Source organism: Muscardinus avellanarius, assembly GCF_963383645.1.
Source record: "Muscardinus avellanarius genome assembly, chromosome: 3".
NCBI lineage: Eukaryota > Metazoa > Chordata > Mammalia > Rodentia > Gliridae > Muscardinus > Muscardinus avellanarius.
The window spans coordinates 76,550,148-76,566,968 of NC_137788.1; the positions used below are offsets into that span (position 1 = coordinate 76,550,148).

Genomic DNA, 16,821 nt, shown 5'->3' on the forward strand with positions numbered 1-16,821 from the left:
ATTTGTGAGAGGAGGAAGAATGGGTTCTATATGCCAGATGCTAATAATACAATGGTAGCTAATATTGACTTGTCATTTATTACATGCCAGATACCATTGCAAGCTCTTGAATATGTTAACACTTCTCTTAAGCAGCCTATTAGGTGGACATTATTATTTACCCATTTTACAGGACCTGTTAAGTCCCAGTACCTCATATATACAGTGGAGATTGTGATAATACTTGCTTCATAAAATGAGGATTGAAGTAAATAAGCAAAGTGCCTGCATGGGAAGTGCTGGTTAAATCCCTGCATGGGAAGTGCTGGAGAATCCCTGACTTCAAATTATACTATAGAGCAATAGTAGTAAAAACAGCATGGTATTGGCACAGATCAGGCATACTGACCAGTGGAACAGAAGCTACAGAAACAAACCCACACACCTATAGTCAATTGATCTTTGACAAAGGAGCCAAACTCATACGCTGGAGAAAAGACAGCCTTTTCAACAAATGGTGCTGGGTGAACTGGCTATCCATTTGTAGAAAGATGGAACTAAATCCTTACCTCTCACCATGCACAGGGGTAAACTTGAAATGGATCAAAGACTTAGAAATTAGACCAGAGACTGTGAAGTTATTAGAGAAGGGCATAGGCTCAACACTACAACATATAGGCACAGGCAGTAATTTTCTCAGTAAGACCTCCAAAGCACAGGAAATTAAAGCAAGAATTAACAAGTGGGATGGCATCAAACTAAAAAGTTTCTTCTCATTAAAGTAAACCATCAATAACATAAAGAGGAAGCCTACAGAATGGGAAAGGATCTTTACCAGCCACCACTCTGATAAAGGGCTAATATCCAGAATATACAAAGAGCTCAAAAGACTCTACACTAGCAAAACAAATAATCCAATACAGAGTATTAAGATTGTTTGCCAGACAGGGGGCTGGAACCGTAGTTCAGAGACTCCAGTTTTTTAGAGAAGGAAGAATGACATCAAACTGACCCTGAAAATGGCCATTAGTTACAGAAGCAAGTAGACAGTGTGGAACCCACATTGAGAGCAGGGACAGGTCCTTCCTTCCTCCTCCCCTCCCGTCCCCAGCAACCTTCAGAGAGGGGACCACAGCCGGGAATAGTGCCAAGGGTCCTGAGATTTGCTCACTGCGGAGCCCAAACCAGTGAATAAGGCTTTTTTCCTTAGTTTTAGACAGTTTTTCAATTCTTGCCACTGTGTGTGCATTCTTATAAACAGAGTAAGAAAAAGAGTTGCTAGGATAATTTGGTAACTGAGAAAACATGACAGAGTGAAAACCAATGGAATTTAGAGTCAATGGGTCTCATTTCACCACCATGATAATACTCTCCACCTTGAAATAGTTTTTAGATTTCCCGAGTCTCAGTTTTGTCATTTATAAACTAGGTGTAATAGAAAGCTATCACTCAATAAGCGTTAGTTCTTCCTTCATTGACCAATCATTAAAATCTTTCTGAGATTCAGTGTCTTTATTTAAAAAAGAGGAATAAAAATTGTACCTTCAACAAGGAAATGACATTTAAACAGGTTGATTTTTAAACTCCAAAGCATTATGTAATGATCATGTATTAGTATGTCATAAAATATTTGTGAAACCTACTATATATCAAATCTTATAATGGATACTGCAGAAATAATTGGACTGATCCATGGTTTTGATCTCAGGAGAAAGTTGCTAGGAGAGCACTCTACTCTTCTTCCTGGTCCAGAAAGATGAGGCATCGAGGGCAGGGGAAAGGCCTGTGACCTGCACAGCATCCAGGTTCCTGGCACTTGGCCTCCAGGGGGACATCTGATACTCTACCCCCAGCCATCAGTTGACAGTTTGCCCAGTCTGCCTGGCCCAGGCTCTAGGGACAGGGCTGCAGGATTCATTTCCAACTCCTCAAAATAAGCAGGCAAGGGAATTTTGCAAGGAATTAAAAAATGACCTGAGGACATTATGGAAATAGCGTTGATCAGTGGAGACAGTAAAGGTGAGGATGAGAAAATCTCCAGAGGTTTTTATAAATCTGCTACAAGTGGACTGATCTCATTTCAGTGATTTCCAGCCCAGCCAGGAGGGCCTCCTGCTTTTAAGCTCCTTATGTCTTATTTCCCTCTTTCTGCTGAGAAGATTTAAAATGAGTAAGGGGTGGAAAGTTTCTTGCCCAGCTGTGATTCAAGAGGAAGCTCAGCCACAGAACAGGCAAGTGTGGCATTGCCTGAAAGAAAGAGGACTTGTAGAGACAGGTCCAGAGAGATCCACCCTAGATTTTTTAAAGAAGGAACCTCCTTCATCACTCATCATACCTTCCAAGACCTTCTGAGTACGAGAAGAAACCATCTGCTTCTGCATTGGCCACCTGATGTGTACCCAGCAGGCTCCTGCCAGTAAACCAGAGCCTTCTCTACGACATGACCCACAGAGATAATGCAGGTCCCGTCTGCAGCCTGAAGTGTGTGACTCTTCTGGTCGCCTTAAGTCCAGTATTTCTACTCCTGGGAGCTGGAGTGCGGCTTCAAGACAATGGGTATGATGGACTACTCATCGCAATTAATCCTCACGTCCCTGAGAATCAGAACCTCATCCCAAACATTAAGGTGAGTGGAAATTATAAAATCAATACCATGATCCTATTGTATCTGACCTGTAGCCTTCTTTAAAAAGCTAACAATCCCATTGGTTTGTATCTGAGTCCCAGAGAGCGCAGCATTTCTTAAAGACAGCATGAAAAATTAGGGCGATGGCTAAGCCAGTATGTTCATCTACTTCAGTGTAGTCTCAGCTCACAGTGTGTTAGATCTAGTGCTGTTTTGTGTTGGTGGTTATTGCAAATATTAGTTTGTTTATTTGGTTGATTGTTTTTCCTATATTTTAGGAAATATTTTAGGGATAGCAACTTTAAAAAGTAATGACCTTTTATGGCAGAAAAGAACCCGGATGTTTGATGATGAGTAAGCATGATACTGCTTATTAGAATCATCCTGTTGTATACCATCCTGAGGCTGAGAATTCTCAGGCAGAAAGGGTGTCTGAGTGGAGTGCCAGAGAGGAAAGTTCTTTTCACCTGAATGCTTTGTAATTTACTATTTAATGTGGAAAGAGAGTATCATTATTTAAGATCCCCTTTATAGAACTGCTAAAGTGAAAATAGTATCATCATAAGGTGTGGGCTTGAACATGCTCACAGGTGTGGCAGAATGATTTGTTTGGTAAAGGCTTAAAATCCTCTCAGGAAGGCAAGCTCAGAGCCACAGTTAGTGCCTTAAAATCTCTTCCAGATAACCCTTTGAAGTGGTTTTTTATTTGCTTCTTCTATGTTTTCATTTACTGCTTCAAAATATTTGTTATCATTATTGCTTGTTTTAAGTATAATCCGAAAGCCAAAATATAAAGGATTTATAAGTGATAAAATAAGTTTGCCTGTTGTTTGGTTATAGGAAATGATAACAGAAGCTTCTTTTTACCTGTTCAATGCTACTAAGAGAAGAGTGTTTTTCAGAAATGTACAAATTTTAATACCTGCCACATGGAAGGCTAATAATTACAGCAAAGTCAAACAAGAATCATTTGAAAAGGTAAGAAATCAGGATTTCATTAAATAAGCTTAACTCAACTTGAGAAAAATACCAAAATATACTGCTATTGATGTTAACACACAAATAATATTACTATGCAGAGTATCATTAACAAAATATATGAAATATACCCTATACATGTGTACAATTATGTGTCAATTAAAAATTAAAAATAATATAACAATAAGTATGGAAGTAAAATAAATTAGTGCAAATTGTGGAGTAGAAAATAAGTGCCATTGCCCAACTAGCTTCTCAGAAGATCTCTTTATTCTATAATGTAGGTAAAATTTTTGGTTGAGGACCAAGAGTTAGTTTTACCCTGCTTAGGATAAATGAAGGCAGCAATTATGACTGTCTTCATTCACTATCCTGCAAAGGGCAGTAACATGCATGTCCAGACAGAAATATAAGCCAGGCGTGGTGGCACACACTTGTAATCCCCACACTTGGGAGGCGGAGACAGGAGGATCGTGCAGGTTTGAAGCCAGTCTCAGTGGCTTAAGAGGCCCTGTTTCCAAATTTTAAAAAGTATAAAATAGGTCTGGGAGTGTAGCCCGGAGGTAGAAGGGCTTCCAAGAATCCCAGTACCACAAAAAAGAAAAGAAAAGAAAAGAAAAGAAAAGAAAAGAAAAGAAAAGAAAAGAAAGCCACCCACACATATAAAAATATGACTGTCTTCTCATGCTGCAGTGTAAATTAGTGGAATTTACTTTATTCCAAGTCACAGATGCTGATTTAGAGGAGTAAGGAGGCACCAAGAAAGGCCAGAAAGTTGTGGGCATGTGGAGGAGTGGCTACTTTTACTTTTCTAACCAAAAAGAAGGTAACCTTAAAGGGCTCTCATAAACTGCGATGATACCTTAGCACATACTGGTATGTACGCTATAAATAGATGTTAAGTGTTTTGGCAAGCAACTATCAGAAGTTACTGTGAATAAGAGCCCATTGCAGCTACCAGAAGGGCCAGGAGTCGAGACACTGAGAACTTAGCTCAGGGCTTGAGATCTCTAATGACAGTTCAATCAGAATGGCAGGGACATGTGGCACACCTTCCCCCTCTCCCCATTTATGTCATTTGATATGACATATCCTAAGACTGGTTTAATTTTTAGCTTTACTTTGAAGTTACTCTCAGAAATGGAAGGGCATGGCTGTGTAGATAGGTACTCTCCTAAAGTCCTGGAGAAGTTAAAAGAAGTCCTTGAAGCATTTGATTTGTTACCTGATAAAAACATCTGAAAATGCTTGGCATGGAGATAGAATAGAGAAGAGAACTGGGATAAACTGGGAAGAGTACCAGGAATTTTACATATATTCTTTAACTCTCATGCAGCATGGCATTGGTTTCTGTTATCACAGATTAGGAAACTGAGGCTCCCGTAAGGTTAGGACTCAAATCAAACAATCTGAATGTCTATAAGACCTCAAAACCCATGCAGTTTGCACTTATCTATGTAGCCTCTTGTGATTGTACTATTCAATTTGAACTTTAGTAGAACCAAAAAGTACTGGGGACACCCAACATCAAAACCAGATTGCCAAAGGTGGAACTCCTGATCCTAATGTAGGGAGAGAAGAAAATAAGTAAAGCATATGTAAGAATATGACTAAAAAGAAAGACCATGGGAAAGAATAGTGATCGAGTACTATTCGTGTATTTCCTGGATGTCATATTCTTTAACTTCATAATATCAATTAAACAAACGATCATATGCATAGGGCCCTCGCTAGGCACTGCAGAGGACACAAAGAAAAGCTCGTCCTTGAGAATCTCTAGTGTGATGTAGGTAGGAATCAGAGGATAAGGAATAAATTAGAAAAAGTAGATAAGATTTAAATTGCTACAGCATATAGGGTATAATGTAACCCCACACCGCCTCCGAGTGTCCTATTCCAATGCAAAGCATCTTTCCTTATTTGCTCTTAAGACAATATTCCAGCCACAGTTATGAGGTACTGTCCAAGTGAGGTCTGTACAAAAGCATGAACTCTTCAGCCGTTTTGGAGGTGTTGCTTTGTAATGTCCTATGCTGTCTAAAAACAGATGTTAATTATTATAAAAGTAATTCTTGTACATGGGGATATAATCAAATAATGTGGGAATATGGAAAACATAAATTAAAATACTATTTTTCTCTATCAGTGGCACACACATATATACAGTATACATGTAATGATAATTATATGTATTATATCACTGTATATCTATTATTCCCAAATTAGCTTTTTTGTTGGTGCTTTTTAATAATACATCATGACGAGGTTCAGAGTGAGAGAGCTGTACATGCACACAGCACTTGGCTCCCACCCCCTGCCCTCACCGTCTCCATTCATGCCATTTAGATGGGCACTGGCAAATTTGTGTATGTGCGTCATGCCCATTAAAGTGTTTTCTTCATCCAGTCTCCCTCTCCTCACCTGTCTCCCTTCCTCAGGCTCCCTCCATCACTCCACTAGGGCTTCTCCTCCTTTGTCTAGAGTCCCTTCTGGATCCCAATTTCTCCCTAGCTTCCACATATGAGTGAAAACATCTGAACTTTCACTTTTAGTGACTGACTAATGTCACTTAGCATAATATTCTTCAGTTCCATTCACTTCCCTGAAAATGACATGACTTTGTTCTTCTTTGTGGCTGAGTAGATTTCCATTGTGTATATAGCCCATAATTTTGTAAGCCATTCATCTATTGATGGGCACTTGGGCTGCTTCCATAATTTGGCTAGTATGAATTTTTGTGCTGCTATAAACAGAGATATGCATGCATTACTATGGTAGTCAGGTTTTAATTCTTTTGGGTAGATACCCAGGAGGGGTATAGCTGGGTCATATGGTGAATCCATTCCAATTCTTCTGAGGACCCTCCACACTGGTCACCAAAGTGGCTGCACTTATTTGTAATCCCACCAACAATAAATTAGAATTCCTACTTCCTTGAATCCTCCCCAACACTTATTGTTGTTTGACTTCTTGATGACTGTTATTTTAATTAGAATTAAGCAAAATCTCAGTGTAGTTTTAATCAGCATCTCTCTGATTGCTAATAATGTTGAAGATTTTTCCACACTTTTATTGGCCATTTGTATTTCTTCTTTTGTGAAATGTCTATTTAGTTCATTTGCCCATTTTTCTTATTGGGTTGTTTTCTTTTATTGGCAGTAAGTTTCTTGAGTTTCTCTGGATATTCTAGATAGTATTCTTCTATTGGAGGAGTAGCTGGCAAAAGATCTTCCATTCTGTTAGCTCTTTGTTAAGGTTCTTGATAATTCCCTTTGCACAGAAGCTCCTCAATATACCGCAATCCCACTTATTAATTCTAGTTTTAATTTCTTGTGCCTTTGGGGATATTATTAAGAAAATTTTTACCATTGCCTATATGTTGGAGCATTGGTCCTATGCCCTCTTTTAGTAACTGCAGTCTCTGGCCTAATTTCCAGTTCTTTGATCCATCTTAAATAGACTTTTGTGCGGGGTGATAAGGTGGGTTTTTTTTTTTTTTTGACATATGGATAGCCAGTTTTGCCAACACCATTTGTTGAAAATAATATCTTTTTCCAGCATAGAAAACATACTAAATTTCTTTCTTTCTTTTTTTTTTTTTTTTTTTTTTTTGGTGTTACTGGAAACCTTTGTCCAGGCTACACTTCCAGACCTATTTTATGTTTTTTGGTTTTTTGGGGTTTTTTTTGGGGGGGTTTCTGGGGTTCCTGGAAACCTTTCTCCGGGCTACACTCCCAGACCTATTTTATTTATTTTTTTTTTTTGGAAACAGTATCTCTTAAGCCAGCAAGGCTGGCTTCGAACCTGGGTGATCCTCCTGTCTCCGCCTCCCAAGCATAGGGATTACAAGCGTGCATCACCACGCCCAGCAAAAACCTACTAAATTTCTAATGGCAGCTCTGGAAAAACATGTTATTTTTCTTCCAAAAAATAAAAGAAACAATGTTATATTTGAAATTGCACTGTCTCCATAATAAGATGAATAGATATTCATTTGGTTTTGTACTTACAATATTGTGTTTTAGCAATAGTAATTGAAATGGTTAGGGCACAAGTTAAAACATAGTTTCATTAAAGTGATTGTATTCCTGATTGAATGGATTTTGGAAATAAAAGATCAGGCTAAAAAGAAAATGTCCTATTACCTTCACAGATGAAATAACCCACAGAAAGTTGTTTGCAAAAGGCTGTATCTCTTTATGTCACAGTCTGAGAGGCGTGTAAATACTCTTACAATTTCTTTAAATATTTAATTACAAAATATAGTGTTTTATAATATTAGACTTTTACAGTCTTGACTTTGGGGATTATTTCAGTCACAAATGAGAAGGTAAAAGAGAGGTAACGATGTACCATGGAAATTTGCTGAGCTTTTAAAATAGATGTTTTGGAAAGTCCCAAATGATTTAGTTGATATCTAGTTGTGAATACATTCTAAACTCCATATACAAGGCATTTCTCTTCTTCTTTTTTCTTTGTTTTTAAATTGGGATATAATTACATATAGTAAAAATGCACAAATCTTAGACGTACTGTTCAAAGTGCTTTAACAAATGTACATATTTATGTCACCAACATCACAGTCAAAATATAAGGTATCACAACACATTTCTTTGAATATAGGCAGATGTCATAGTGACTGATTGGAATGGAGCACATGGAGATGACCCATATACCCTACAATACAGAGGATGTGGAGAAGAGGGAAAATACATTCATTTCACACCTAACTTCCTACTCCGTGATGATTTAACAGCTGGCTACGGGCCACGAGGTAAGTGTGGCCAGTCAGAAAATAGCCACTGGAGGTCTATTTTCTCCCTATTTTCTGCATAAGAAAAAACATGTGACCCTTGACTTTCTGGGACTGTTTGATCTCACTTAGCATAATATGCTCTAGTTTCATCCATTTTACTGTAAATGACATTTGAATGTGTGGTACTAGGAATTAGACCCAGGGGCATTCTACTTTTGAGTTACACTCCTAGCCCTTTTTATTTATTTTTTAAACAGGGTCTTCTCAAGTTGCTGAGGGCCTCACTAAGTTGCTAAGACTGGACTCAAACCTGAGAACCTCCCATCTCAGTCTCCCAAGTACTGGAATTAAAGGTGTGTGTCACCACACCCTGCTAAATGACATAATTTTGTTCTTCTTTATGACTGAATAAAACTCCATTATGTATATATACCACATTTTCTTTATCCATTCATCTGTTGACAGACATGTAGATTGGTTCCATAAATTCACTATGTGAATTATACTGCCATAAACATAAATATAAGCTAGGCATGGTGGCACACATCTGTAATCCCAGTACTTGAGAGCCTGAGACAGGTTTACAGGTTTGAGGCCAGAGGCCAGCCTCAGAAACTTAGCGAGGCACTCAGAAACTTAATGAGAGTCTGTTTCAACATTTAAAAATAACAATAAAAAGGGGATATAGCTCGATGGTAGAATACCCCTGGGTTCAATCCCTAGTACCAAAAATTGAGGGAGGGAAAAAGGAAGGGGGCATCTGAAATGCCACAGAGTGAAAGGAAAGCTTAAGTGTACAGGAGAGCTTAAGAAACAAAAAAAGCACCAGGTTGTTGTCAGAAATAGACTACTTGAAAAGAGAAACCCCTTTTTAGGCAGGAGGGTGGTGAAGAGCAGAGGGCTGTCCCATGGATAGGTTCAGACACGGTCAATTATAGATGACTGGAGCTTGAGAGGGAAGTCAGTCATCAGCTTGTAGACTGGTAGGCACTGGGTAAGATCTGATGGAGAAATAGTGAGAACAGGTCAAGCAATCAAAGGCTCAGTCTTCCCAATCATATTTATTTATTTATTTATTTATTTATTTATTTATTTATTTATTGGCGGTACTGGGGTTCCTGGAAGCTCTTCTACCTCCAGGCTACACCCCCAGACCTATTTTATACTTTTTTTAAATTTGGAAACAGGGTCTCTTAAGCCAGCGAGGCTGGCTCCGAACCAGTGCGATCATTCTGTCTCCGCCTTCCAAGCGCGGGGATTACAAGCGTGTGCCACCACGTTCGGCTTATTTTTTTATTTTTAACTTACAGTAGTATCTTTGAAATAAGGTCTTACTTTTTTTTTTACCTTATTCAAATCTAAGTAGATTTTGTTATCCTCTGCATAGTTAGCAGGAAGTGGAGTGATATACTTTAGAAAAGATACTTTATAATATACTTTAGAAAAGATACTATATATATATATATGTATATATATATATACACATATATATTCTTTTATTGATGCATTTTAGTCTCACATCATAATGTAGTTCAGAGTGATAGTGATATGTATGCACACAGCACTCGGTGTGCTATCAAATTTCATAGGTTTTTTGTTGTTCTGGTAACCATGAGGTGCTGATAATCTCTGCACCACCATGTGACTTCAGCACTTCTGAATTCCATGACTAGGCACAAACTTTCCCTTCATACTTTCAGCTGGGGCTGTTCTCCTCCCTTCCTTTGTCACCAGATGCAAAAGTGCATAATGTGCCACAACTTGAGTCAACTCAGCAAATACATTATGAGTTTCCAGAACTCTGAAAAAAAAAAATATGTGTGTTCTTTGGGAGTGGATTTCATCTGGAAAGCTTCCATGGGGAAGAAGTAAGTTCTGATCTAAATTTTTAAGGAAATGTAAGACTTAGAGAAGTAAAGTTATATAAATTTGATGCTGAGGGTGGGGTTTCCATGAACTAAGAGCTGGAAATAAACATAAACATGAAAAAACAAGAACAAAAGAAAGAAGGATCACCGAATGGAATATGGATTCTGTAATACTTCTCTCTCTCTCTCTCTGTTTCTCTCTCTCTCTCTCTCTTTTCTCCCTCCTACTCCCCCCATACCTATATTTTAGTTAGTGCTATAGATAGGACAGCAACAACAACAAAAAGAAGCAGGCACGCTTGAATTACATAAGCTGCGGCTTAGGGAAGCCTCCTCTTTCCCAGAACCCTAATTTATAGGCCTCCATAAAGCTAAATAGAAACCTGTCTGACAGCTTCACGGGGAAAGTGACGGCACATGGGATTCCTCAGTCGCTTCCATTAGGTGTGCAATGAATAAATCACCGTTTGCATTTGTAGGACCAAACATATTTTCATACTGGTAGGAAGTGGCATAGGAGATAGGGAAGGAAAGTGGGAGAAGGAATTGGTACCCTTAGCTGACACTTTTGTAGATATTCACTGATTCCTCTCCTCTTTGGAATTAGTGTGCATAGTCGAGCAACGCTACATCTTCACTGCTTAGCAAGGGCCACTGCTGAGATTTTAAGAGCTCAAAAGCAAAATCTCTCTCCTCCACAGGCCGAGTGTTTGTCCACGAATGGGCCCATCTCCGTTGGGGTGTGTTTGATGAATATAACAATGACAGACCTTTCTACATAAATGGACAAAATCAACTTAAAGTAACAAGGTTAGTATGTTTTCTCACATTTAAAATTTATTATTTATTTGACTCTAAAATTAGTGAGGTTTCTTAATAGTTTTTTAAGTGCTTATGTTTATGTGTTAAGTAACAATCTTAAATTGTTATACAGCTAGTCAAGAAGAAATGTTTTTCTAAACCAGACCCAACTCCCAGTTTCTCTTCTCATTTTTAGGTGTTCATCTGACATCACAGGCATTTTTGTGTGTGAGAATGGTCCTTGCCCCCAAGAAAACTGTATTACTAATAAGATTTTCAAAGGAGGATGCATGTTCATCTACAATATCACCCAAAATGCAACTTCATCAATAATGTTCATGCAAAGTTTATCTTCCGTAAGTATGTCCTTTGAGTGACAATCTTCTCCTAGGAGATTACCTCTCAAATAGACTGCTCTGCTTTAACTATTTAAAATATAAAATAAGTCATTATACTAGGGTGTGGGGGATCTTAAAATTCATTTAATTTTTGTTTTACAGTTTTAAAAATCTGAGTCCTAAGATGATTACCAAATATGCAGTTCTTTTAAAAAGTGATTTGCTTTCAAGGGAAGGTGATTTAATAAGGGGAGACCCTGGGAACCACAAAATAAATTTCTCATATTGTATTGTCCCTGTATGTTCTCATAGGAAAGTGTATCAGGTTAATGAAAGTGACATTACAAATGACTTTCTCTCATTTAAGGTAACAAACCACTCTTTAACTGCATTCCCTAATTCTCTTTCCTTTGCCTTGCACAGTTTAGAATTTAAAAAGGTAAAGTATTACCAGGGAAAAATCAACCAACTTTCAGCTTTTCACTCAAACTTTCCCATGTTAACTGACAAGGAACTAGTACCAAGATGCTTTTATAATTATATTTAAAGAATACAGTGGTATGGGTATGTCATACTTATATTCTCTGGCCAGTTTAATCTTCTCTTTGAAGGAAGCAGTATGAGTAGCCAAATTCTCACTCTGAGAGCATTGAGTCAGACAAGAGGGAATTAGGTAAGCCAGAGATTTAGTGGAATCAGTTTTTATGACGTGACATATCCATCCACCTTCACAAAGACCTGAAAGTCGTGTCTGTAGGTCATCTCTCCATGGTGCTGGGAGTACTCTGGTCATGTGCCTCTGTGGAGTTTTCTCTTTGTTTCCATGGCCAGTGCCACTGGAATTTTAAAAATCCCTTTTCTTTTCTTCTTCTCCTCCTTCTCCTCCTTCATAACTTTTTGTTTTTGTTTTTGTTTTGTTTTGTTTTGTTTTGTTTTGTTTTGCGGTACTGGGGATGGAACCCGGGGGCATTCTACCTCCAAGGTACATCCCCAGCCCTATCTTTTATTCTTTATTTTGAAACAGGGTCTCACCAAGTTCCAGAGGGCCTCACTAAGTAGCTGAGGCTGTCTGTGAACCCTGATTCTCCTGTCTCAGCCTCCCAAATGCTGGGATTACAAGCGTGCACCACCACACCCAGCTGCTAGATAACTTTTTTATTCAGTATGGTTTTAGTCAAGGCTGGAGGTCATTTTTAACTTTAAGTGATTCTCCATGTTTCCTTGTCCTAACCAGTATCTTCTAAATTTATAGCTTTCACATCTGAAGCAAACCTAACTCCAGGTATTTAACCCATATTGTTTGTAACTAGGTACAAAATTTTTAATTCTTGGAAAAAGCTACTCAAAAATACACAAAAGTCACAAAAGTTTCTCAGTCACCTACTCATAGCCATTAAGTACAGAGAAAAAGAGCTAGACAAATCAAACAGGTTCTCCTATCTCCCGCCCCACTGAGAAACTTACATCCTAAGCAGTATTAACCATTTGAAACTTCTGCTTTCTCTCCTATAAAATTAGAAATGGGAGTAAAAGGTCCATAGATTCCATCTAGCACTAAGCTATCAAGGCTTTGTTAGCAGGAAATATAACCTCTTTGTAGAAATAGAGTCACTGGGAATAGATGACAATGTATTACTTGGGAATTCGAACCATATCCTTAAGTGACATAACAATGGCTAAATGAATTATAGCTACATTTCTAAAGGGGGGTTCAGGAAGTAGATTTAAGATTTTTTTCTCTTATCCTATTTTTACAGGATCAATATTTGAGCAAGATCATTATATGCTGACTGGTCCATAAATAAAGGTGCCACTGCACCTTTATTTATGGCTAGCAAAGATAATGCCTCCTAGGGTGTTTCCTTAGCACAGTATCATGCTACGGAATGAGGAAGATTGTTTAAGGCTAAGATATATGTAAACATAGCTTACTGTCTGTTATTCAAGTACAAATATACTTTAATAGCAGTTGTTATCAGTACCAAAAGGGTGCTAGTGTTTCAAACAAAGATATCACACTTTATTTGTAAACTTGATGTCATTTTTCAAGAAAAGAAGTATACAACTATAGTAGTTCAGATTTCCTTTCTTTCCACTTACTCTTTATTTTACCTACATTTCCTTGAGAATGAAAAGTGTACCTGATATGGGTAGAATGCTTTTACTCTCTGATAGACACTGTTCTTTTCCCAGGTGGTTGAGTTCTGCAATGCGAGTACCCACAACCAAGAAGCTCCAAACCGGCAGAACCAAATGTGTAGCCTAAGAAGCACATGGGACGTGATCACTGACTCCACCGACTTTGGTCTCAGTTTTCCCATGAACGGGACTGAGCTTCCGCCTCCTCCCACCTTCTCTCTTGTTCAGACTGGAGACCAAGTCGTCTGTTTAGTGTTGGATGTGTCCAGCAAGATGGCAGAGGTAAACTAAAATGATTTAGTTTTAGTTTTTGTGAACTAAAATGATTGTAGACCATTCTTTTTTTTTTTTTTCTATTAGTCTCCAGTTCTTTTTATTTCATGGGGGGTGATAATGAAGAGGGTGAGGTGAGGCAAAAAATTAGGAACAGTCAAAGACATCTTGTTTGGGGGCAGAGGAATGGGAGGAATAAATTCAGAATGTGGCCCTGAAAATGAGATAATCAGAAAAATAAGACACACTGATAATTCCTAACCCTCATTCTTGCTACTAATTTTAACTCTTCCCAGCCAAGACTCTTTTTTAAAACTCCAACATGTAACAAAAAGCTCCTGTCTGGTCACATCCCAAACACTGGAGAATATCCCTGGTGGAGGCAACAGAACAAATTTTCAGTGAGCATGCTTGTCGACTGTGTGTACATTTTCTATACCACTGTGTATGGCCATCTGGCAATCTAGCAGCCTTCTGGAAACTCACTCTGGAAAACTCCAGCTCCCAGAGAGCCATTAAAGGCTTACTCTCTGGAATCATGCAGATGCAATTCAAATCCTGATTCCTTCACTTACTATCTGGGTAACAGAGAGCAACATGGCCTCTGAAACACAGCTTTCTCATCTGTAAAACAGAGGTAATGATACCTGCTTTCATGAGAGTCAGCTACTAGATCTTTAGGAAACTTAAATCCAGTTGTTAAATACAGCTATGATTAAAATTATACTGAGGGCCTGGGGATGAAGCTTAGTGATAGAGTACATGCTTAGAATGTGCAAGACCCTAGGTTCAATTCCCAGAACCACGCACACATACACAAATGAATTTAAACTACGTAAACATACAATTAAATAAGATAAGTGGTTGTAAAAAAAAAAAGTCAAAAGAAAAATCTTTTATGAAACCTGAAAATTACATGAAATTCAAATTTCAATGTCCATATTTAAAGTTTTATTGGAAAACAGCAACTCATTTGTTATATATTATCAACAGCTACCTTATTGCTACAATAGCAGATTTGAGTATTTATACCTTAGAACTTATGGCCCATAAAGCCAAATATATTTACTATCTGGCCCTTTACAAAAAAATGTGGATCTCTGATCTATATTCTTAAGGTTATTTTTGGTCTATTGTATCTTTATGGGTATGCATTCACCTGCATTCACCTCTTATCACATTAACAACAACCTGAAATTAGTCATGGTAGGAATACTTATCACATAGAAATTGGCAATTGCTATAAAATTCAGTTATTAAATATTCACTAGCATATTACTGTCTGTTTAGTAAAATTGAGGGAGAACAAATATTACAATAAACAAAATTTTGGTTTATAATCAATAGTAAGTGGTAGCTGTTGTTTTTATTATAGTACTTGTCAAGGAAAGAATTTATCCTGGTTTTTCTGAATCAATAGTCCTAGAATATTTGCCCTTTGTGGTTTTGTCTCTGAAGTCTAATATAGTTAATATCTAGATAAGTTTGTCACATTGCCTTTCTGAAGTTGACTAGGACATGATTGTCTCACATATGGTCTCTGTGTACAAAATGTATACTGGTTCCCAGCCTCTATTAAGCAAGAATAGATGACGTGATTGAGAAAGATAATCATACTTGAGAGAAGACCTAAGCTAAGTGAAGAGAAATAAACCCAAAGTAACAAATTCCTGGCAAAGCAGCCTTCTCTCTTGTTTCCTACCAATACTATCATGGAACCATTGCGGGCATTTATTTGTCAGGCACTCACACTGTGCTGGCCTGGAGTGTACAGAGATGCTAAGCATGGGGTATCTACATTGAAAGAATCACAATAAAGGAAGACATCCACATACATATGAATAAACATATAACACTAAGTGAGAAATCTTCACAGACATGTGAGCTGCTATCGTGGTCCAGACCAAATTTGAAGCTATAGAAGAGAGTGGTAGAAGAAGGCTTCACTGAGGTTAGCTTGGAATTGAATTTTGAAGGATGAAGAGGTGCTAGCTAGGCTGGGTGAGATGTGAGAAGAAAAGGGCGGACATTTCTGGGAGTGGAAGAATGTGTGTCCTGACCAAGAAACAAAATTAAAAAGACTTATTCCAGAGAAGGGCATTGAATGATATGACTATAACTAACGTTGAGTGGATCGAGAAAGTAGCAGGTAGGATGGAGGCATGATCTGGATTTGAGAGAAACTGAAGACATTGAATTGATAGGACCCATTCAAGGATGTAGTGTCCAGTAAGAGGAGCAGTTAAAAAAAAAAAAAAAAAGAGACCCAGATTTCTGGCTTGTTCAGTTGGGAGTAGAGGTCAGGATAGGGAATGATGTTTTGATGACCATGGTGATGACAGCAATAGCTATGATATGCTGAATGCTTCCTTCATATTCACTGCATATGAGAAAACCAAAGCTACAAAAGAAGTGATTTTTTCCTATGGTCACATAATTATCAAAGGATGAAGGCAGGATTCAAAGTCCTTGTAGTACTGGGGGTGGAACCCAGGAGCTTTTCTACCTCCAGGCTATACTCCCAGACCTATTTTATATTTTATTTGGAAACAGGGTCTCACTAAGTTGCTGAGAGCCTCACTAAGTAGCTGAAGCTGGCTTTGAACCTGTGTGATCCTCCTGTCTCAGCCTCCCAAGCGCTGGGACTACAAGTGTGCGCCACCACGCCTGGCTGTTTCAACCACTCTTAACTTCCTAATGATGTAAGAAAAACAATATTTGGGAAGGGAGGCAATGAATTAAATGTCATATACATATTTCAGCTGATCCTCTCAGCAATTCTAATGTTATAATGAAGAAAGATGTTATCAACCCCAGTTGACAAATAAAGCATCCAGCTGAAACTGACCACCACGAAAGGGGTTAGCAACACGACAAATACTATTGGATGCTCTGTTATTCTTTTCCACCACAGAGGTTCTTTGCAATGCCTCCTTTTACTGGCCTGAGTTTTAAAAGCAGTCACAAGCCTAGTCTTAATTGGTCCCACGGATCTTTGAATTCTGAGTTGGAAAGAAATAGTGAAGATATGTATTCATTATGAACAGCTTGTTCTAAACTGTT

The 16,821-nt window shown here is 38.1% G+C and overlaps 1 protein-coding gene across 1 annotated transcript in view; it reads left to right on the forward strand.

The window, feature by feature from the left end:
* Positions 1-2,413: 2,413 nt before the first annotated feature.
* The window catches only part of CLCA2 (chloride channel accessory 2), a gene marked incomplete at its 3' end in the record, with an annotated part of 34,695 nt that continues 20,287 nt past the window's right edge, over positions 2,414-16,821 (forward strand). Inside the window, exons 1-6 of the mRNA XM_080691078.1 lie at positions 2,414-2,605; positions 3,446-3,583; positions 8,207-8,357; positions 10,909-11,017; positions 11,205-11,364; positions 13,540-13,767. Coding sequence (XP_080547204.1) covers positions 2,420-2,605; positions 3,446-3,583; positions 8,207-8,357; positions 10,909-11,017; positions 11,205-11,364; positions 13,540-13,767 — 972 coding nt within the window. The 5' untranslated portion in view covers positions 2,414-2,419. The remainder of the gene's footprint in view (positions 2,606-3,445; positions 3,584-8,206; positions 8,358-10,908; positions 11,018-11,204; positions 11,365-13,539; positions 13,768-16,821) is intronic.